This window comes from Mugil cephalus, chromosome 7 (genome assembly GCF_022458985.1).
Source record: "Mugil cephalus isolate CIBA_MC_2020 chromosome 7, CIBA_Mcephalus_1.1, whole genome shotgun sequence".
Taxonomy (NCBI): Eukaryota; Metazoa; Chordata; class Actinopteri; order Mugiliformes; family Mugilidae; genus Mugil; species Mugil cephalus.
In genome coordinates, this window is record NC_061776.1 from 4,757,376 (window position 1) to 4,780,715 (window position 23,340).

General features: G+C 40.5%; 2 protein-coding genes across 2 annotated transcripts; both read left to right on the top strand.

The window, feature by feature from the left end:
- The first annotated feature begins 7,702 nt into the window (after positions 1 to 7,702).
- LOC125010640 (E3 ubiquitin/ISG15 ligase TRIM25-like) lies at positions 7,703 to 16,963 on the top strand. The gene is made up of 4 exons (XM_047589401.1): positions 7,703 to 9,800; positions 11,511 to 11,649; positions 11,884 to 12,023; positions 14,364 to 16,963. The coding sequence occupies exons 1-4, from the start codon at positions 8,709 to 8,711 to the stop codon at positions 16,107 to 16,109; spliced, it is 3,117 nt and encodes a 1,038-aa protein (XP_047445357.1). The 5' UTR covers positions 7,703 to 8,708; the 3' UTR covers positions 16,110 to 16,963.
- A 3,298-nt stretch (positions 16,964 to 20,261) lies between these two features.
- On the top strand, positions 20,262 to 22,909 carry LOC125010940 (tripartite motif-containing protein 16-like). Its single transcript, XM_047589899.1, has one exon. It carries the CDS (start codon positions 20,342 to 20,344, stop codon positions 22,007 to 22,009), a length of 1,668 nt encoding a protein of 555 aa, XP_047445855.1. The 5' UTR covers positions 20,262 to 20,341; the 3' UTR covers positions 22,010 to 22,909.
- Positions 22,910 to 23,340: the final 431 nt, after the last annotated feature.

Genomic DNA, 23,340 nt, shown 5'->3' on the forward strand with positions numbered 1-23,340 from the left:
GAAGACAAGACAGTAAAGAAAGGACAAGACAAGTTATGGAAGGACAAGACAGGAGAAGACGAGAGAAGACAAGACAAGACAGTAAAGAAAGGACAAGACGAGTTAAGAGAAGACAAGACGAGACAAGAGAAGATGAGACGAGAGAAGACAAGCCAAGTTAAGGAAGGACAAGGCAGGAGAGAGGCAAGAAGAGAGAAGACAAGATGAGACAACACAAGAAAGGACAAGACAAGTTTACACCAAATTCATATCGATGTGATTCGTTCAATGTGTAAGAGAAGACAAGACACAAGACAAGTTGAGAGAAGAAAAGAGACAAGAAAAGTTATGGAAGGACAAGACAGGAGAAGACAAGAGAAGACAAGACACAAGACAAGACACTTTGATACAATGTAAAGCAGTCAGTGTACAGCTCAGTGTAAATTTGCTGTCCCTTCAGAATAACTCAGGCATCAATGTCTAAACCACCGGCAACTAAAGTGAGTTCACCTCTGAATGGAAATGTTTCCCTCCCCAGTGTAACGTGACTTGTTACTGACAACTCTGTGAGGATCTGAGAAAAAAAGAACTGCTGCTTTACGTGAGGACGTCCTCAGGCTGTAAAGAGACGGTCAACAGAACAGGTTCTACTCAGAACGGACCTCGCCACAGTCGACCAAACACGTCACAAAGGGCGTCTTTTGAAAACAGACGTGGGAGTAAATGTTTGTGACAGAATTTTGATAAACGTATTTCAACACAGCATCCAAGGTTCTTTCAAAAAGTATTGATGCTTCACCACACGTTGGTGTTTTTGGTCTTCTGGAATGTATACCTGATACTCTGCTGAAGAACCGGAGGTTATAGCCTCCAATATATATAATACATAACCTCTGTAATAGCTAAACGTCATCTCCTTCTAAACTGTGAAAATCCACCACAGCGTCTTTTTAATAGTAGAGAAAATTAGATATTCAAAAAGGGCAAACATGAACAAATTCTACAACACATGGCATTTTTTTCTTCTCCTCTTAATTTGTTTTTATTTTATTTATCCTTGTGTTTGCGTGTGTCACTATTTTGTTCATAAAAATATGCAAATCTTGATTTGATGACGTATACAAACATGTTTGTGTACATGTCAGAGCTCCGTAACTGAACAAGATTTAAGGCAGTGCTGGAAAACACACTAAATATCGACACTTTTGACACAGTTTGGACATTTTCACTCAGGTGTGTTCTCACTTTTGTTGCCAGCGGTTTAAACATTAATGTCTTTGTATATTTATTAAAATGTGACGTGTGTACTCACTTTTGTGAGATACTGTATGTTGAAATTATAAAAAAACAAAACATCAGAACACTGTAAAGTAAATACAGTAAAGTGGAAACCATGAAAAGAACTGTTGTTAATGACAGATCTGCAGACCCTCTGCTCCATGTCAGACTCTTCTACTACTCTGCATCATAATACCTGCTTTACATAATCTTCTTCTCACCTGTGCTTCCAATTAACAGAGGCTCTTTAATCCCTGCCAGTCACATCTGAGCCAACACTCTGTCATAGCCTCATTTCTTCCCTTCCTCCCATTTCTCTGTTTTATTTATTTATTTATTTTATCCCCTTGGTCTGCAGGTTCCCAGTGACTGACTTCCTCATCAGAGGATTAACGCGAGGCCCTGCCTCTTTGTTCGTCTCCAGGTGTCGGGACTCTGGGGTTTTAAACGTCTCGTGTAGTGTGACTCTGAGAGCATGTAGCCGTACCTTGATTCGACTTTAACGTGGAGGATTATTCTAATTTGTTTTACTCGGGAAGTGTCGGGGATTTGACTGAAAATCGACCACATGCATGTTCACCGGTGACGCATGAGCAGAGCGGCTAAAAATGAAAGACGACAGGTTGTGAGTTATTATTATTTTGAGTTATTAAATGTTGCTGTGATATCTGAGGTGACCTGTTCAGTTGGTACATCCATCATGTTAATATAGCAAAATAAAGAAACATCTATTTGTCAAAATGAGAAAAGGATGATTTGCATGTAGGGGTGGGCGATAATGGGAAGGTTGATCCGATACCAAGTAAATACAGGACTAGTATTGCTGATACTGATACTTTTTCTTGAAATGTCTTGAAAATTTCAATTTAAAGGCATCAGATGACGGATTGCATTTAATTTTTTTTTTAATTATTCAGCTCGGGTAGCAATACCACCAGTAACCACTAGATGGCTGTATAGTCCTACAACCAAACGATCTGATTGGACCATCAGTTCCCAGAGAGACCTCAGAAAAACTTTTGGTCACAAACATTTTGGGAGCCGATATAAGTTTCTGTTAATAATTATTAAACAAAATAATCATCTAGAGAAGCTACTGAACAATTTTCCAAATTAACTTTCTGTTTCATGCTTCGTCCACCCCAGTATAATGCAACAGAAAGTCACGAGACGTTAATGAGTATCTATAATAATTACTTTTACATCCTTCTTCCTTCCTATACCTTGTGAAAATGACGTCTCACGCAGCTTATGTCACAGCTTTATTAGACGTTTACTTCAGATATTCTGAGCTACATCACCTCTAAAAGCATGAAGCACTAATACGTCTCAAACTTTTAAACTTTTCGCGACTCCTGCAGAGATGAACCTGCAGCTTCCTGACAGCGAAACATCATCACGTTCGAATGATAAAAAAACACGCGTAGCTGTCGTCTCCAGACTTCCGAGCCGAGGCTATTACTGCGTCTGATGAAAAACACATACATCGTACTGTATTTCAGCCTCTGGCTAAGACCCCGCGGGGGCGGTAGTGGAGATGAAGTGCTCTCCGAAATGAGTTCGACGTCGCAGCAAATAGGCCACAGCAGCCTCCCCCCTGGCCAAACATTACACTGTACATTAGATGCATGTCGGCGTTCCTCTGTAAAGAGACGCTGCAGGAACCCCAGGGCCGTTTACTCTCTGCAGGGCTGAGGATTCGACTACGTGTGCAGGATAAACAGAAGCGTATTGTTGTGTCATCTTTGGAAAGTCGTCATATTACAGAATTAGGATATTTACGTTCCTCCGCCTGTCTCCTCAATTCCTTCCTGCATCAAAGGACAACAATTCATTTGCTTAGTTTTATTACGTGCGTGAATTTGCTAGGTTTCAATGCCTTAACAACAAACAAACAACAACAACAAAACAAAAACAAGATCCTATTTAGGTCATACCCAAAGTAAATTGAATTAATATTTTGGAGCTTATGCATGGTATTGGTCTCTTTTAAAAAATGAAGATCACTTTATTGATCCCCACAGGAAAACTATTTTGTCCAAGCGTCCCGAAATAATTAAGAACATATATGAATCAGACATAAGAATAAGGGTCAAAATAAATTAAAGCCAAGACTCAGAAGTTTCTGTCGCAAAAGTCAGAATCACTCTAAGTGGTACTGTATTCAAGACGAGTGATTAAAGTTGGCACACAGTTAAAAAATAAGAAGTTGTTGGTGTACTCAATTAGCTGAATGAAAGGTGAGAACAAAAGCCAATCAGAGACAAGGAAGGGAAGTGAGGTAAAAGAAGTGACATCATTGAAGATGATATGTAATTGAGAAAACGAAAAAAAATAAGGACATCAACTACAGCGACTATAAAACGGCTTTTCAAAAATCTTATTCTTAAAGTTGAACTCCAAAAAAATCTAGATTTTGTCGGTACAGCTTTGTGTTTTATAGAGAGCATGACGTCACTGCCGCGCGGGGCCACGCCCCCTTGCGTGGCAAAAACATGGTGAAACATAGCAGTAAAGACAGAGAGACCGGGAAAAATATGGATTATTAGATCAAGGACAATAGGACTCGACAGTGATCCATACTTGGTTCAAATAACCAATGCCTCATTTTCAGTTCGGTCATTTCAGTACATACCTGACAATAAAGGTGAACAACAACACCAGGTTTCTGTGCCTAGATTCCAGTTGTTGCTTCTAATGCAGCGATCCATTTACTTCTCTTCTCTTTGGCTGGAGATATCTGTGAAAATAATTAATTATTATTATTTTTTTTTACAATTTAGACGCTATTAAAGCCTATGATTCAAACTCATGCTGCTAATCTCCATGTTCAACGTCACTTTTTGCCACTCGGTGGCAGTAACCATGGAGACATCACTGACTGTGACGTCACGTACATACCCTCTATATGTTTTATTTGAAAAACAAAACAAAAACTGAGGCCGTACTAGCTCACAAACTAAGCTTAGCTAATGTCTGAGGGCATTTTTGGTAGTGGTGTCAGAAAATTTCCTATAAATCAATGTGAAAAGTAGTGAACATGCGATGCTCACGCAATGGGATGGATATCCCATCATGCATTGCGCCCATAGCGGCACAGCCGTTAATGGCCGTTAGCGGCTGTTAGTGAGTCACATATTTAGATTTCTTTATTTCATGGACACCATGAGCTGATTTGTTTAGAAAACCATCACTTTTTAGTAATGTGTAAATTATAATGGGATAACTAGGGGAGCCGCGGCGCTCTGACGCGTAATGATGCGACAGTAGTGACGTCATTAACCGCGCGTCCAACGAAGACCTAACTTAAAGACGTAACTCCCTTAATTTTTTGCATTTTTCTGTTTTAATTCTACTCCACTACATTGTCTGTTACTGATGTGTGTGTGGTACGATAAGTTTTACTATTTTACTGCGGGCGACGCACACTTGAGTGAAGTGGCGGGGAGTTTCATTTCTGAGCGATCCCACCGTGATTAAGTCGATTAGATTTCATGAATATTCTAAAACGGTGAAGCGAGTCGCTGATTAAATATATTAGCTGCTGGTTTCCCCCCTTCCTGACAGACTGACAGATCCTATCTCGTCTCCCGAGTGGTTTTACTGTACGATACCGCGCTCCAGTAACAACCGACTGTGTGCTAATCAGCTACACAACTGTCATTCTGATGAAGTTTATTTTTAGACCCTGTGTGTTGAGTTTTGACTGATTTTTGCCTTATTTTTTTTAAACCCAGGTCACGTGTAGGTCACAGCAACACATGTGGCTTCATCCTCCCAAAGAGACAAAGACTTCCGGCTAAATACTACAATACCCTACGTGCACTGAGTGAGTTTTTAATCTTGTTGAAATGCTTCTATACAACGGGGAATTTATTTGGTTAAAGGCAACGTGGTGCGAGGATATGTCTATTTTCTGGTGGGAGTGACTTTACGCAGTTTGCGTCGAACTGAAATATAACTAGAAATGATAAAATGTTGGCAATATTAATCTCCATCTTCGTTTTGGTTATTTCGTATCAGGAGGTTGTTCGTTGGTCAATAAAACGTGATCAGCTGTTATAAATTGGAAAACCCCCAAAAAACTGGATAAATTACATATAAAACCATAAAAGCACACAAGGCATCTGTCTGGTTTGTCAAATGTGATGTAATTAAATGCTGAAAAGTTGACCTGAAGAAACGTGAAACACTGGCGACACCAAGTGGCAGCGACAACCAACTGTATGAAAGTCATGCTCTGAATTAATAGAAGTAAATAACCAAGAATGATACATATATATATATATATATATATAGAGATATATATATATATATATATATATATATATATATATATATATATATATATATATATATATATAGAGAGAGAGAGAGAGAGAGATATATATGTATATATATATATATATATAGAGAGAGAGAGAGAGATATATATATGTATATATATATAACATTATATTATATACATATCATTAGAAATTGTACTTGGATGTAATTCTTTTTGCCTCATGACCCTGACAGAATAAGGAAAACTATTCACGAGCTGGAGTCTCCTGATTGCATTTTCATGTGTATTCATGTAGTTTATTCTCATGAACACGTAGTTATTTATCTTATATTCTTCTTTCTTCCATGTATTTTGGTCATTATTTATTTTATAGTTGGTTCTAAATAACTCATTTTATTTATTACTCGTATAGCTCCCTTTTTTAGTTTAATTATGGAATCTAAAATTGATTTGTAAACAGTTCCCCAAAGCTCTACACAGCATTTCATGTATGGCATTATATGGTATATAGTAGATAGAAGGTTTTCTTAGTTAATAAATGTTTTGTTTTAGAGAGAATGACAATTGACCTAGATCATTTTTGTTTTATGTTTTCTATATGTGCTTTTTTGTCTCTTTCTTGGATGAACGCACGTCTTCAATTATAGTACTTATGGAAAACAACTTGAACGGCCATAAATTTCTGCAGAGTAAAGTTTGTGTGGAGTCTTTCCCTTGAATAATATGGAGAACACTTTCTTGTAACTGCATTTTACTGATTTTTCCCAAATCAGCATTACAAAGTTCTATTTTGTCACAAAAAAATAGAAAGGAAAAATAAGACTTTAAAAATATGACAAACACAATAACAAGAAAATACAGAAATACAATAAAAACGTTGAATTAATTCTCAATTAAAACCAGGAGAGGCTCTTGGATAAACTTATGCCTCTAAGTGGTTAACCCGAAACGTTTTTGGTTTTGATGCTATGACTGAATTCACAACTCTCACAATTTCAACAAAGCCAGACACACGTAAGCTCAACATTTATTTATTTATTTGTCAACCTGTTGAATTGGATATAAACATGGAAAAACACAGCATTGCATGTTTTTGCCTAAAAGTTGTGAGTCTTCTTCGTATAAGATGAACTTCTTCCCTATCACCTCCACCCAGACACTTTGATAAGATATCTTCGCATGAGCAGCTGGAGCGTAGAACGAATTAGATCAAATACCTTTCAGACATTTCCAGTTAAAAAGGAACATCTAGGTCAGTGGTTCCCAACCTTTTCCAACCCAGGGCCCACTTTTAAGTCTCAAACTTTTCCGCGGCCCACCTCCGACCCCTAATATACAGAGGCCGTATAACGCATTGGTGTAAAGCCTTTAGGATACATTTGTTGAAGTTTATCTCTGATGGTTGCATTTTATTTCACTTTGTACTTTTATCCCAACACTCTTTACTCCTCTATATTCATTTTTAATTCTGTTGCTTTGCAGACAACGAGTTTAAACTGTTCAATAAATAAAACCATAAAAGCAAGTAAAAGAAAAAGCCCTGTTGCAGATACAATATTATAATTAAATTTACAGTGCAGTATGATAGTAGCAGTAACATACTGAATGCAGCCTACTCATATTAAATACTTAAAAGGCTCACATCACATAATGAACATTAATGCATTCATTCATTTCCTGTACTGCCTTTTCCTCTGGAACGTCATTCACACTCACACTTATGGTCAATTTAGAATCACCAATGAACCAATAAGCATGTCTCTGGATGGTGGGTGGGAAGCTGGAGTAACTACATCTGACCCAGTCTTCATGTCCTCCTCCAGGTGTCCACTCCTACCTAGATGAACAATTCACGAACCTGCCCATGATTCCTGTTATACTCTCAAATGTGTTATATTACTAGACCCTACATGTTTCCTTCAGCTTGATATTTGTATCTATGACAGAAGTTTGTTTATCTTGTTTCTCCTGTTCTTCTTCTCTCTCTATCTTCTCTGTTTCTATCTGACTGGCCTTCGGCAGATGGGTCCCTCCATATGAGCTGGGTTCTGCTCAAGGTTTCTTCCTGTTAAAAGGGAGTTTTTCCTGCCACCGTCGCCCTCAGGCGATCTGGAGGTTGCAGGCTGGTTTTTGTGAAGCGTCTTGAGACAATTTGTATTGTTATGGGCGCTATGTAAATAAAATTGAATTGAACTGAACTGGTCGGCCAGTGGATTCAAACCCAGAACCTTCTCACTGTGAGTCCTCAGTTTGGTGCTAACCAACTGAGGACTAAATTAATTTATTCAAGTGATCATTTCTAATAGTGGTCACTGCTGTTGAGCAGGTGGTCTTTAATGGGGCCCAGGACTCATTGTGTGTTCACACTAACCAAAGGAATGAGGTCAGATGTGTCCCAGACCACCTCCAAATGTGGACTGAGACCAGATAGGGGTTCACACCTGGACTTAAAGCTGGACTCTTGTAATTGGATGTTAATGGAAGATCTGAAGAGGGCCTTGGACAAGGAAACTTCTCATGGAGTGCTCTTAACTTGCCGGAATACTGGGCGTCTTAGGGTGTCCAGGCCTTTTTTGCGTCGCAGCGCTCTGTTGGTTTGGTCTAGGTTTGTTTTTACACCCCCAGTATTAACATTGTCCCGTTTCACTCCGTGAACACAAGTTCATAGTAAAGGTTTCCAAATACAAATGCCACACTTGCCTCCAGACATTTACCTGCTTAACTCATGACGAATGAATGACTGAAACAACTTTTGAGTCGAGAGTTGCTGAGAACAGTTTCTACACTTTTCCTCCAGTTTGGATGATAACAATTAAAGCTAGAGTTCTGCATTATTATATAATTACAACTAAATGGAATTGTTTTTTCTTTGGAGGTCTCAAATGTGCAGCTATTGATGGTAGAAAATACTAATTTACTGATCTTGATTCATCCGGTCAAAGGAAGCCCAAAAGAGTTCCTCATCTTTAGTTTCATTCTTGGGCCACCAGTAACCCTGATAACCCTGTCTCACACACGGTTCGCAGTTCAGCTAGAGGAAGAGTGCATGTTTCATCTGATAAGGTTTAATCTTTCTGAGAACTGAGCATCAGGCTGCTGCTGAGAGGAGGTGAAGGACTAGGCTGTCCAGTTGTATCAGTTTCTCCTCCTCAGGTAAACAAGCATGGAGAGCTTTGGGATGAAATTACAAAGTCTGCTGAAGAAAACTGAAACTCTTTTCAGTTTTTTTAGATTTAGAGGTGAAACGGCTCAGAAAGAAGTTGAGCTGAATCGAGAAACCTTTTCTTGTTCCATCTGTCTGGATCTACTGAAGGATCCGGTGACTATTCCCTGTGGACACAGCTACTGCAAGAACTGTATTAAAAGCCACTTTGATGAAGAGGACAAGAAGAAAACCCACAGCTGTCCTGACTGCAGACAACTCTTCACATCGAGGCCTGTCCTGGTGAAAAACACCATGTTAGCAGAGTTAGTGGAGCAGCTGGAGAAGAAGGGATTCCAAGCTGCCCCTGATGATCACTGCTATGCTGAACCTGAAGATGTGGCCTGTGATTTCTGCACTGGAAGAAAACTGAAAGCCTTCAAGTCCTGTTTATTCTGTCTGGCATCTTACTGTGAGAAACACCTTGAACCTCACTATAAGTCACCTACATTTAAACAACACAAGCTGGTGGATCCCTCGAAGAAGCTCCAGGAGAACATCTGCTCTCATCATGGTGAGGTGATGAAGATGTTCTGTCGTACTGATCAGCAGAGTATCTGTTATCTCTGCCCTGTGGATGAACATAAAGGCCACGACACAGTCTCAGCTGCAGCAGAAAGGACTGAGAGGCAGAGAGAGGTGGAGGTGAGACGACAAAACATCCAGCAGATGATCCAGGACAAAGAGAAAGATGTGAAGCTGCTTCAACAGGAGCTGAAGGCTGTCGCTCACTCTGCTGATAAAACAGTGAAGGACAGTCAGGAGATGTTCACTGAGATGATCCGTCTCCTCCAGGAAAGAAGCTCTGATGTGGAGCAGCAGGTCAGATCCCAGCAGGAAACTGAAGAGAGTCGAGTCAAAGAGGTTCAGGAGAAGCTGCAGCAGGAGATCACTGAGCTGAAGATGGAAGACGCTGAGCTGAAACAACTCTCAGACACAGAGGATCACAACCAGTTTCTACACAACTACCCCTCACTGTCACCACTCAGTCAATCTACACCTCCATCCAGCATCATATCTGTCTCTGAGTACTTTGAGGACGTGAAAACAGCTGTGACAGAGCTCAGAAAGAACTACAGGACATTCTGAGAGAGAAAGGACAAACATCTCACTGACAGTGACTGAAGTGGATGTTTTACTGCCACAACCAGAGCCAAAGACCAGAGATGAATTCTTAAAGTATTCATGTGAAATCACACTGGATCCAAACACAGCACACAAGAAGCTGGTACTGTCTGAGGGAAACAGAAAAGCAACAATCTTGGCCAACAATCTCTCTTATTCAGATCATCCAGATAGATTCACTGCCAGTGGTCAGGTCCTGAGTAGAGAGAGTCTGACTGGATGTTGTTACTGGGAGGTGGAGAAAGGAGTGGAGGGAATTTCAGTAGGCAGTTGCATACAAAGATAATAATTCGGAAAAAAAAATTTGGAGAAAATAACAAGTCTTGGGCATTGGTTTTTACAAGAGTCGTCTAAAATTTCAGACATAACAAAATCCAAACTCTGTCTCAGGTCCTCCTCTTCCAGAGTAGGAGTGTACCTGGATCACAGAGCAGGTATTCTGTCCTTCTACAGCATCTCTGAAACCATGACTCTCCTCCACAGAGTCCAGACCACATTCACTCAGCCGCTCTATGCTGGACTCTGGATCAACGGCCCGGTTGGAAACTCTGCTAAGATGCGTCAGCTGAAGTAAAAATTCCTGAAAAGTAAATGCATTTTGACTGGAGCTGTTCTGATTAAAGTCTCTACTGATCTTGTAAGTGAACTTAACGACTCGTAGATATTATGTCCATAATCCTTTCACTTCCTCCTTCTTTCTGATGCTGAAAATAGCTTTTTAGCTTTTTTTCTGTCAATATTATCTCATCCTTTCATTTCTCACCACTGCGATGGAAAAGAGTTTTTGTGTGAATGCTGAAATTTAGGCACATTTATCATATTTCAAACTGCAAATTACCACCGTCACCACACAGGCAAAGTCTAATTTACTAAGTAAAGTCACAATACTCTGTTTTCTTATTTACACTAGATCAAAAACACTGGAAAGTTTTGTACTTCATCTGAAATGTTTTAATTACAATACATATGCACATATTCTTCTGCTTTATATATATATATATTTTGGGTAGATTTTTCATGTTTTATAATATACATTTATTCAATTTCTGTGTGTTTTGTATGGGCTTTATGTAGAATGAATGAAAAAAGATGAATAAAGTTTCTATTTTCCAACTCTCTGGTTCTTGAACTTTATTTCAGCAGAAAAGTAATGTAAGCCAAAATGAAACCTAAGATGTGCTGGGTTGGACTCGAAACACTGAGTTCATGTCTTTCCCTATCACCTCTTTGCAGACATATTGATGAGATATCTGCCAATGAGCAGCTCGTGCTTAGAACCAATTAGATCCAAACTCAATTACAGCAGAAAGCTGAAAGTCGCCATGTTCACATCAGTGATGACTGAAATGTTGACTTTATGTGCAAACACTGTGATATTTACTTAATTTAGTCTGAATCCTTAAGTGGTGGAAAGCAGTAAAGTACATTTATTCAAGTATAATTCTGATGCCTTTACTTGCATTTTATTTATTCCACCATAATGTGGAGAGGAACATTGTACAGTTTAGTCCCGTGTTCATGGACCACAGACCTATGACCCTGACCTCCCATATTATGAAGACCCTGGAGAGACTCATCTTGGAGCAGCTCCAGCCTGTAGGCAAGCCACATTTGGACCTCATATAGTTCGCCTGTCAGCCCCAACTTGGAGTTGAGGATGCTATCATCTTCCTGCTCAACCACATCTACACCTACCTGGATAAGACGGAGAGCACTGTGAGAGTCATGTTTTTCGACTTCTCCAGTGCTTTCAACACCATCCGTCCGGCTCTACTGGGTGAGAAGTTGACAGCAGTGGAGGTGGACTCCTCGATTGTGTTGTAGATTTTTGACAACCTGACTGGCAGACCACAGTATGTGCGCCTGCAATGCTGTGTGTATGATAGGGTGGCCAGCAACATGGGCCCACAGGGGACTGTCCTCCCTCCTTTTCTCTTCACCCTCTCAACCACGGACTTCAAACACTGCTCAGAGACCTGTCATCTCCAGAACTTTTCTTATAACTCTGCAGTGGTTGGATGTATCAGCAAGGGTGATGAGGTGGAGTACAGGGCTATTGTGGACAACTTTGTCACATTGTGCAAGCAGAATCATCTACAGCTCAGTGTGACAAAGACAAGGGAACTGGTGGTGGACCTGAGGAGGACCAAGGTGCTAGTGACACCTGTCAATGTGGGGTCAATGTGGACATTGTTGAGGACTAGCAGTAACTGGGAGTTCACGCTGACAATAAGCTGAACTGGGGGAAGAACACTGACACCCTGTACAGGAAGGAAGGGCCAGAGTATATTTTCTGAGGTGAGACCAGACTGATTTCACCATGATGCAGGACAGAGGCACAGGAAATCATTCTGGCCTGTGGACATCAACCTGTACAACTCCTCACTGTGTCAGACACTAATCGGTTGGTTGGATAAATTCCTTCTTGTGCAATAACCCATATTTTTTTTTACTGAGATTGTGTAATAACTCTTTCACTTTCTTGTTCTTTTCTTGTCATAAACTTGTACATATTTCTTTATATATTTATTGGACTCTGGACTCACCATGTGCAATAATTTTCCGCTGTGTAATACCCCATATTCAATCAAAACACATGTTCACTTGTACTCGTGTGTGTGTGTGTGTGTGTGTGTTTGATATGTTTATTCTTATTCTAATTGTCTATTTATTCTACATATTCTTATTGCCTGCATTGCTCTTTCTTCTGAACCCTGGTACACTTAAAGTAGGAGCTACCGTAACGAAAAGTAATTTCTCCTTGGGATCAATAAAGTAATTGTGATTCTGATGTGGTCTTTCGAGTTTTGGGTTATTTTCTGCAGTATGTTTTTAAAAATATGTAAAGTGAAAAAAAACGTGCACCATCGGTTAAAGCTTGTTAAGATTTGTGAGGGTTATTGACATGAACACAGCTAATGGGTGAGATGACCCTGCCTTTACTGGGTTGTTGTTGGTGTCTAAAGCCTGTGTTTACTTACACGCTTGTAGGTGAAGGTGGGTGGGGCCGCAGTGCAATGGAGAACACCTATGCAGCTGTTGCATCCTTAAAAAGGTTGGCCTTTATTATACAACACCCCACACAACATTCCTCACACACCCACATTTGCGTTACTGACGTCACAGACGATCACAGTTCGTTGTCATATTGTGGAACTATTTTGTCTTTGTCTGTTATTTTTCCATGAGTTTTAACTTAAGCCCTAAGAAAAACAAACCATTTTAATATGAAAGGTTGCCAGAATACCAGGATACCAAGGATGGACAATGCCAATTAGAGAAGAAAGAAAGCAAAGTTTTTAAAATAGAGTTGCTTTATTTAAATGCACTGATATGGAGGTTTTGGGGGAAGAGGCGGAAAAAAAATGGTTAAGATCCCTAAGCTGGGATTGGTAGTAACTAAATTAGCTACAGGACAAAAACAGCAGTGGCCCCCAGAGCTCCGCCTATTAGTACAAAAGAAACAAAAATATTAACGGGTCTTGACATGAATAAGCACCACTACAAGGCTGTTGAACAATGTTACCTACGTTCAAGTACAATAGTACTAATGGGAGCCAACACCATAGTCTTTGTCCTAGTCCTTACATACATCTTCTGATGCTACTGTTCAGTTGCTCTACCTTCAGGTCAACCCCCTGAACACTCTGGGACTCATGTCCTGCCTCTGGACCAATCTGCTGACCTCTCTAAAACCTATGTTCTACCCCCTAGCCAACCATTTTCTCTCTCTTACTTATTGGTTACCTATGCTCTGCCTTTGGGGCAACCCCCTGAATTCTCTGGAACTCATGCTTTGCCTTCAGGCTGAACTTCTCAATGTTGTACAAATGTTTTTTCAATGTTTTTCAAAATACCTGCTTCCCTTTGGGTATCTGTTTTCATGAGTTGTGACTCATGTAACAGACTTTTTACAGAATCCTGGGCCTTTCGCCTTGATCCACAAGGTTCATAGTATACACCTCCCCTATTATTTCATAAGCTACTGCACTAATTCTCAGGGCTCCATCCACAGTAAGACAAGCCTTGCATGTACAAATACAGGGGGTATGCCCAGAAGCGAAGCAGCTCCAGCGTACAACAACCCAGCTAACCTGTCCATGTGAGGATACCAGATGGTGGCACTGTCAGTGTTTCAGTATAACTTCATTGCAGTGCATATTTTTTCTAGTGGAGCCAGAGTGTGGAGCAACTATGATACGTTTGAGTGGGCCATAGAGACATGGGAATATCTTTTTGTTGCATCTGGAAAAATAAATGTGTGAAGCCAAAAACCAATTGACAGTAAAATATTTCAGTGTTTCCAAGGATGTGTGGACCTTTAACTGAGGTGTATCTGTAAATGACGAACAGTGTTTTAATATAGTGCGCACCTTGTTTTGGAATGTGGGAGATCTTGATAATCCTTATTCTTCTTCCGGCCATCATACACAACAGCTCCACCCTGTCAACGTACTTCCTGGTTCCCTCCCCTTTAGATCTGACATTTAGATCAGAGCTCAGACTAGTGTCACTTCTAAGAAAGAGAAACTCACTGAATCACTGACACTGAGAGCTGAAATGGCGCAGAGAGGAGTTGAGCTGGATGAAGAAACAATCAGCTGTTCCATCTGTCTGGATTTACTGAAGGATCCGGTGACTATTCCCTGTGGACACAGCTACTGCAAGAACTGTATTAAAGGCCACTTTGATGAACAGGATGCAAAGCAAGTCATTCACAGCTGCCCTCAGTGCAGACAACTCTTCACATCGAGGCCTGTCCTGGTGAAAAGCACTATGTTGGCAAATGTAGTGGAGAAGCTAGAGAAGACTGGACTCCAAGCTGCTCCTGATGATCACTGCTATGCTGGACCTGAAGATGTGGCCTGTGATTTCTGCACTGGAAGAAAACTGAAAGCCTTCAAGTCCTGTTTATTCTGTCTAGTATCTTACTGTGAGAAACACCTTCAGCCTCATTATGATGTAGCTCCTTTAAAGAAACACAAGCTGGTGGATCCCTCCAAGAAGCTCCAGGAGAACATCTGTTCTCGTCATGATGAGGTGATGAAGATGTTCTGTCGTACTGATCAGCAGAGTATCTGTTATCTCTGCTCTGTGGATGAACATAAAGGCCATGACATAGTCTCAGCTGCAGCAGAAAGGACAGAGAGGCAGAGAGAGGTGGACGTGAGACGACAAAACATCCAGCAGATGATCCAGGACAAAGAGAAAGATGTGAAGCTGCTTCAACAGGAGCTGAAGGCCATCGCTCACTCTGCTGATAAAACAGTGAAGGACAGTCAGGAGATCTTCACTGAGATGATCCGTCTCCTCCAGGAAAGAAGCTCTGATGTGGAGCAGCAGGTCAGATCCCAGCAGGAAACTGAAGAGAGTGGAGTGAAAGAGGTTCAGGAGAAGCTGCAGCAGGAGATCACTGAGCTGAAGATGGAAGACGCTGAGCTGAAGCAACTCTCAGACACAGAGGATCACAACCAGTTTCTACACAACTACCCCTCACTGTCACCACTTAGTCAATCTACACACTCATCCAGCATCAATATCTGTCCTCTGAGAAACTTTGAGGACGTGAAAGCAGCTGTGATAGAGCTCAGAAAGAAACTAGAGGACATTCTGAGAGAGACAAGGACAAACATCTCACTGACAGTGACTGAAGTGGATGTTTTACTGCCACAACCAGAGCCAAAGACCAGAGATGAATTCTTAAAGTATTCATGTGAAATCACACTGGATCAAAACACAGCACACAAGAAGCTGGTACTGTCTGAGAGAAACAGAAAAGTAACAGTCATGATGATGGAACTGGCTTATCCTGATCATCCAGATAGATTCACTGCCAATGGTCAGGTCCTGAGTAGAGAAAGTCTGACTGGACGTTGTTACTGGGAGGTGGAGAAAGGAGTGGGAGGAATTTCAGTGGCAGTTGCATACAAAGATAATAATTCGGAAAATGAAAAATTTGGAGAAAATGACAAGTCTTGGGCATTGGGTTTTTACAAGAGTCGTTACAATTTCAGACATAACAACATCCAAACTCCTGTCTCAGGTCCTCCTTCTTCCAGAGTAGGAGTGTACCTGGATCACAGAGCAGGTATTCTGTCCTTCTACAGCATCTCTGAAACCATGACTCTCCTCCACAGAGTCCAGACCACATTCACTCAGCCGCTCTATGCTGGACTCTGGATCAACGGCCCGGTTGGAAACACTGCTAAACTGGGTGAGCTTGAACAGAAGATATGAAGAATACCCGATCTGAGTCTGTACAGCTGGAAATAACTTTAACACACTGAATTGTGCAATATGATGTTAAATCATCAGCACGGCAACTGCAGAAAAAATGGAGAAAGTGAACTCAGGACCTTTGCTGAAGGAATTAAGTTAATATCATTCCTGATTGTCAAAGAGAAAAGTCTAATTTGTGCTGAGATTCTGTATATGTTCAATGGTAAGATGTTAAATTTGAATAATCTTTAGATCTGTGTTTAGTCTGACTTCCATCTTCATCATCTTCATTTGCAGACATTGTGTCGTCAACTAGAGGTCGGCCTTCACAAAGATGTTATTCTATCCTACATTGCATTATTCTATCTGTAAATTCACTACTGGGGCAGTGATGAAGAACATACTTTGTGTTATTTTGGTAAAATAATAAAATGTATAAAATAATATGATAAAATAAATTAGATGTTTATTTCAAGCGTCCACAAACTTTTGGCAGATTTAGAAGTTTGCAGCATTAATTGTTTTTCCACTAACAAAATATGTAAATTAACTCAAATTGCAAATTTAATTCCTATAGTCCTTTGATTTTAATTTCTTGATATTTTGTGATGCTAATATGTAAATGCTGAATTCTAGGCACATTTATCATATTTCAAACAGTAAATTAGACGCTGCCTGTGTGGTGGTGGTGGTAATTTGTAAAGTTAAATCACAAACTCAAGAACTAATGGTTGGACAATGTAGTTTGTTTGTAAAGATTTAAAAATAGTTTTTCCTATTGATACTCTGTTTTCTTAATTACATTGGATCAAAAAGTTTTGTAATTTATCTGCCCCAGATTATGAAATGTTTTAATAACTATACAAATGCACATATTCTTCTGCTTTAAATATATATATTTTTTGGAGATAATGATTTATAATATACATTTATTAAATTTCTGTGTGAAAAGATAAATAAAGTTTCTATTTTCCAGCCCTCTCTGGTTCTTGAAATTTATTTAAGCAGGCAACAGATTTTGTAAGTGTTGTAAGCTAAAATGAAACCTACTATATGCTGGGTGTGATTCTGTCTAATTAGATCCAAATTATCTCAATTATAGCAGGAAGCTGAAAGTCGCCATGTCCACAGCTGTGATGATTGAAACGTTGCCTTTATATGGAAACACCATATTCTTTTCATATTTTTATCAGGGGCAGTAAAGTGATTTATTCAAGTATAATTCTGATATATCTTCACCATGATTTGAAGAGTAACATTGTACTGTTTAGTCCCATGTCCATATCCTTTTTTTTTTTTTTTTTGCTTTGTACTTCCTATTTTAATTTGAAAAGTTGACTAATCACATTTCTTCTTCCTCTTGGCTTTACTTGATGTCCTTGTGGTTTTTCAGGCCTGTATGACCATTAGCTTTTCCCTAGTGTCACCCGTGTCTTGGTTCACTTTCCTACTTTCATTTTCTAAAATCCCTTCAATACCAACTTGCCACACATGGACACAGCAGACACAGACTTTGTTTATGAAGCCTTTGTCAAGTGTTGTCCTGGTGATCCATACTGTGCTTCACACCTGTACCCTGGCTGGCCCAGGACCCTCTCATGAACCTATCTTTCCACCCCTGATGAACTAGCAACCTACTACAACAATAGTGTTAAAACATTCTCAATTCTCTTGCTCCAGTCAAAACACGGTCTGTTTCCTTCTCCTTCCCTGCCCCCTGGTATACCCCTCATCTCCACTCAATGAAAGCTAAATGCCGCCAACTTGAAAGACTAGAAAAAAAAAACTAGACCAACCATTCACAAAAAAATGTACATAACTCACATATTACATTACAAGGACTCAATTACTCAAGCCAAAACTAACTACTCCTCCGGTCTAATCATCTCCAATGAAGGAAATATCAAATTACTGTTCACACTGCTCAAAAAAACTTTCCGATCACCCAACTCCTTACCTCCCCACCTGTAGTCAACCGACACCTGTAACTCCTTAATGCAGTTTTTTATAGATAACATTTCCAGCATCCACCCAACAGTTATACTCAAGTCCACGTCCTCTCTCCTCACTTGCACTTCCTCTCCCCTCGTCTTCACCTCTACAGCACTGTCAGCAATTTTCCAGTTTCCAAATTCCTGATGACTTTCAAATCACTGACCTCATCCGCAGATCAAGACCCTCCACCTCTCATCTTGACCCCATCCACACCACTCAGGTCAATTCATGCCTCTCCTCTGCGCTTCCCCTCATATCTGCCATCATTTACTCATTACTCAACAATGGAACTGTTCAGTCATGCCTCAAAACTGCAGCCATCTCCCCAAAAATGAAAAAATCTGGCTCTGATCCTAACAATTATAATAATCTCCGCCCCATCTCCAATTTACCTTTCATATCCAAAATCCTTGAGAAAGTAGTCGCCACTTAACACAAAACTCCCTCTACGACCCTTTCCGGTCTGGTTTCCGCCCCCACTACACCACCGAAACTGGCCTCCTAATAATTACGTACAACCTCCTTATTGCAGCTGGCTGCAGTTCACTCTCCATCCTCATCCTGCTTGACCTTGGTGCAGCCTTTGACACTATCTCCCACTCCATCCTCCTCAGTAGACTCTCCTCTCCCCTCTCTTTATCATTTGTCTCCTCCCTCTGGGCACTATTTTTAATAAGTTTAAGAGTCACTACCACTGATATGCTGATGACACCCAGCTCTACCTCTGTAGTAAACCCAATTCCACACTCCCACGCATCTCCCTTGCCACCTGCTTTTCAGAAATCAAATCCTGGGTCACCTCCAACTTCATGAAATTTAACAGTGATAAAACTATTCTAACAGGCTCGTCGCTTCCCGTCTTGATTACTGTAACTCTTTCCTCTTTGGACTCTCTCCTCGCAAGTCCCTCCAAAAGCTCTGACTGGTCCATAACTCTGCTGCACGAATCATCACCAAAACCCCTTCTACCCCTATATCACCCCCATCTTACAGCAACTTCACTGGTTCCCGGTCACACAAAGAGTTCAATTCAAAATCCCCCAGTACACCTTCAAAGCTATTCACAACCTCCACCTCATTGTCCCCCCTGTTCAGCTCTGTAGCAGAGCTTTCAGCCCCTCTCTGTCCCCCGACCACCCCCCTGAACGGTCTGGGACTCATGCTTTGCCTTCAAGCTGAACCTCTGAACTTTGTTTTGTTTTTTTAATGTACATTATGGCTTTAAATGTCTCTGAGTCTTGGAGTATCCGGCTCCACAAGTAAGGCAATCCCTACGTGTCTTGATAACCATACCAGAATCGACTTCAACCGTACTTCTATACAGATACAGGGCGTATGTCCAGAAGTGAAGCAGCTCCAGTATACAACAACCCGGCTAAATTGTGCATGTGAGGAATCCAGAAGATGGTGGCACTGTCCTTGTGTAACCTCATTACTATGCATATTTCTTCTAGTGTGTCATGATTTTATCTGTCCCATGTTTTGAGTTTCCTGTTTTATTTTGCTAAGTTTGTTTCCTGTTTGGTGTTACTCTCCGTGTTTTTTGTTGTTGTTGTTGTCGTTTTTATTGCCTTATTGCGTTGTGTGCTTCACCCTCATTAGTTTTACCTGTGTCTCATCATCCCTCAGCCTATGTGTGTGTATGTGTAGCCCTGCCTTCCCTTTGTTCACTGTCATGTCTTTTTTGTCTCCATGGTCTCGTCTCCATGTTTAGTTTCCATGTTTCCAGCCCCTAGTCATGCTTTTCACTATCATGCGACGTTTTTGGCCTCAAGCCACGTCTCTTGTGTCCTTGAATACCTGCCATTCACAGCGCCATTTGTTAATAAATAACTTTTGTTTGCACCCTGACCTCATCCTTTACTGTCCTGCATCTGGGTCTTACTGTTATATTTACCCTCCCTGACACAGTGGAGTCAGTGTGTGAAGCAACTGTGGAGACATTTGAGAGGGCTACAGAGACATGGGGATATCTATTGTCATTTAGCTGTGGTTGCATCAGAAAAAAAGAAATAGATCTGTGAAGCCATGATTCCAATAAGCCTCATTCTACTTCTTGCTCTCAGACACAGCAGCTCCACCCTGTCCACGTACTTCCTGGTTCCCTCCCCTTTAGATCTGTATAACATGTGGAGAAGTGTAAGAGCTGACTGGCCCCATTCACTTTACAAACACATGACTTTTAGATCAGAGCTCGGAATAGTTTCACTTCCAAGGAAGAGAAACTCACCGAGTCACTGACATTGAGAGCTGAGATGGCGGAGAAAGGAGTTGAACTGGATCAAGATACCTTTTCTTGTTCCATCTGTCTGGATCTACTGAAGGATCCGGTGACTATTCCCTGTGGACACAGCTACTGCATGAACTGTATTAAAAGACACTTTGACGAAGAGGATGCAAAGCAACACAACCACAGCTGTCCTGAGTGCAGACAACTCTTCCCTTCGAGGCCTGTCCTGGTGAAAAACACCTTGTTAGCAGCTTTAGTGGAGCAGCTGAAGAAGACTGGACTCCAAGCTGCTCCTGATGATCACTGCTATGCTGGACCTGAAGATGTGGCCTGTGATTTCTGCACTGGAAGAAAACTGAAAGCCATCAAGTCCTGTTTAGTTTGTCTGGCATCTTACTGTGAGAAACACCTTCAGCCTCATTATGATGTAGCTCCTTTAAAGAAACACAAGCTGGTAGATCCCTCCAAGAAGCTCCAGGAGAACATCTGCTCTCGTCATGATGAGGTGATGAAGATGTTCTGTCGTACTGATCAGCAGAGTATCTGTTATCTCTGCTCTGTGGATGAACATAAAGGCCACGACACAGTCTCAGCTGCAGCCGAAAGGACTGAGAGGCAGAGAGAGGTGGAGGTAAGACGACAAAACATCCAGCAGAGAATTCAGGACAGAGAGAACGATGTGAAGCTGCTTCAACAGGAGCTGAAGGCCATCGCTCACTCTGCTGATAAAACAGTGAAGGACAGTCAGGAGATGTTCACTGAGATGATCCGTCTCCTCCAGGAAAGAAGCTCTGATGTGGAGCTGAAGGTCAGATCCCAGCAGGAAACTGAAGAGAGTCGAGTCAAAGAGGTTGAGGAGAAGCTGGAGCAGGAGATCACTGAGCTGAAGAGGGAAGACGCTGAGCTGAAGCAGCTCTCAGACACAGAGGATCACAACCAGTTTCTACACAACTACCCTTCGCCTACACATCACACTCAAGTGACACACTTTCTCCCTATCCACTCTTTTCATCTGCAGTACTTTGATGGAGTGAAAGTGGCTGTCTCTAAGACCAGTGATCGAGTGCAGGATGTTCTAAATGAAGAACTGACAAACATCTCGCTGAAAGTGACTGAAGTGGATGTTTTACTTTCACAGCAGCCAAAGACCAGAGATGATTTCTTAAAGTATTCATGTAAAATCACACTGGATCCAAACACAGCACACAAGAAGCTGGTGCTGTCTGAAGGAAACAGAAAAGCAACACTCTTGATGATGGAACAGTCTTATCCTGATCATCCAGACAGATTCACTGCCAGTGGTCAGGTCCTGAGTAGAGAGAGTCTGAGAGGACGTTGTTACTGGGAGGTGGAGAAAGGAGAGGGAGGAATTTCAGTCGTGGTTGCATACAAAGATAATAACTCAGTAAATGAAAGATTTGGAGAAAATAACAAGTCTTGGGCATTTGATTTTTACAAAAATCGTTACAATTTCAGATATAACAAAATCCAAAATCCCATCCCAGGTCGTCCTTCCTCCAGATTAGGAGTGTACCTGGATCACAGAGCAGGTATTCTGTCCTTCTACAGCATCTCTGAAACCATGACTCACCTCGCCAAAGCCAAGATCACATTCTCTCAGCCGCTCTATGCTGGACTTTTGCTGAATGGTCCGACTGGAAACACTGCTGAGCTGGGTTTGCTTGTAGAGTAGATATATATGATTCCCTGGTCTGAGTCTGTACAGATGAAAATAAGTTTCACACACTGAATTGTGCAGTTGACTGTTAAATGGAGGAAGTGAACTCAGGGAATTTACTGAAGGAATTAATATCAATATCATTCCTGATTGTCAAAGAAGAAAAGTCTAATTTGTGCTGAGATTCTTCATATGCTTAACGTTAAGGTTTTAAATCTGATGTCTCTGACTTCCATCTTCATCATCTTCATTTGCAGACTTTGTGTTGTCCACTAGAGGTCGGTCTTCACAAATATGTTATTCTACCCTACATTGCTTTATTTTCTCAGTTCTGACAAATTATCTGCCTTATTTTGGCTAAATAATATCGTAATGTAATATGTTTCTTGCAAGTGTCCACAAACTTTTGGGAGATTTAGTAATAGAAATGTGCAGTATTTTCCACTAACAACATGTGTAAATTAACTCAAATCAAGAAGTGCAGATCTAATTCCTATAGACCTTTGATTTTTTTTTTTTTTTTAACTTTAAACACGATGCATATTATGAATTTATTTTACTGTTAATTTTATATCATATTTCGGTTTGGTGTTACATGTCTAATAGATGCACATCTTATATCTGTTGCCTGAGTTGATGCATGTATAAAATTTATTGTTTTATTTTAAGATGTTTTAATGGGATATTTTTGCACTGCTATTATCTGAAAGCTGAATATGAGACGTAATTATGCTGTGAATGATTACAACTTTACTTAAATGACAAACTGTGAGCATGGGAGTTTTTTTTTAATTACAATGCAATGCACATATCCATCTGTTTAATTTACTGATATATTTTCAGTTTGATGACTTGTTTTTAGATATTCATTAATATATTTCTGTGATCTGAAGAAGAAATAGATAAATAAAGTCTCCAAACCAAATGCATTTCTAGTGTTTTCTCTCCATTAGTATTAGTGGATGAGATTTTGGATATGAATATTTAAAGGGTAACTAGTCTCCTCGTAGTGTGTGTGTGTGTGTGTGTGTGTGTGTGTGTATTATAGATAGATAGATAGATAGATAGATAGATAGATAGATAGATAGATAGATAGATAGATAGATAGATAGATAGATAGATAGATAGATAGATAGATAGATAGATAGATAGATAGATAGATAGATAGATAGATAGAGTAACCTCAACTTCCCACGAGTCTCTCAGGACTGAAGAAGCTACTCAGATGAGTGGCAAAATGGCTCCAAGAAATTCTACAAGTCCAGTTGCCTTTATTGAACGCCTTTTGGATTACCATGACCTGGATGACTGACAACCTTCATGGACATCATGTTTTTCGATTTCTC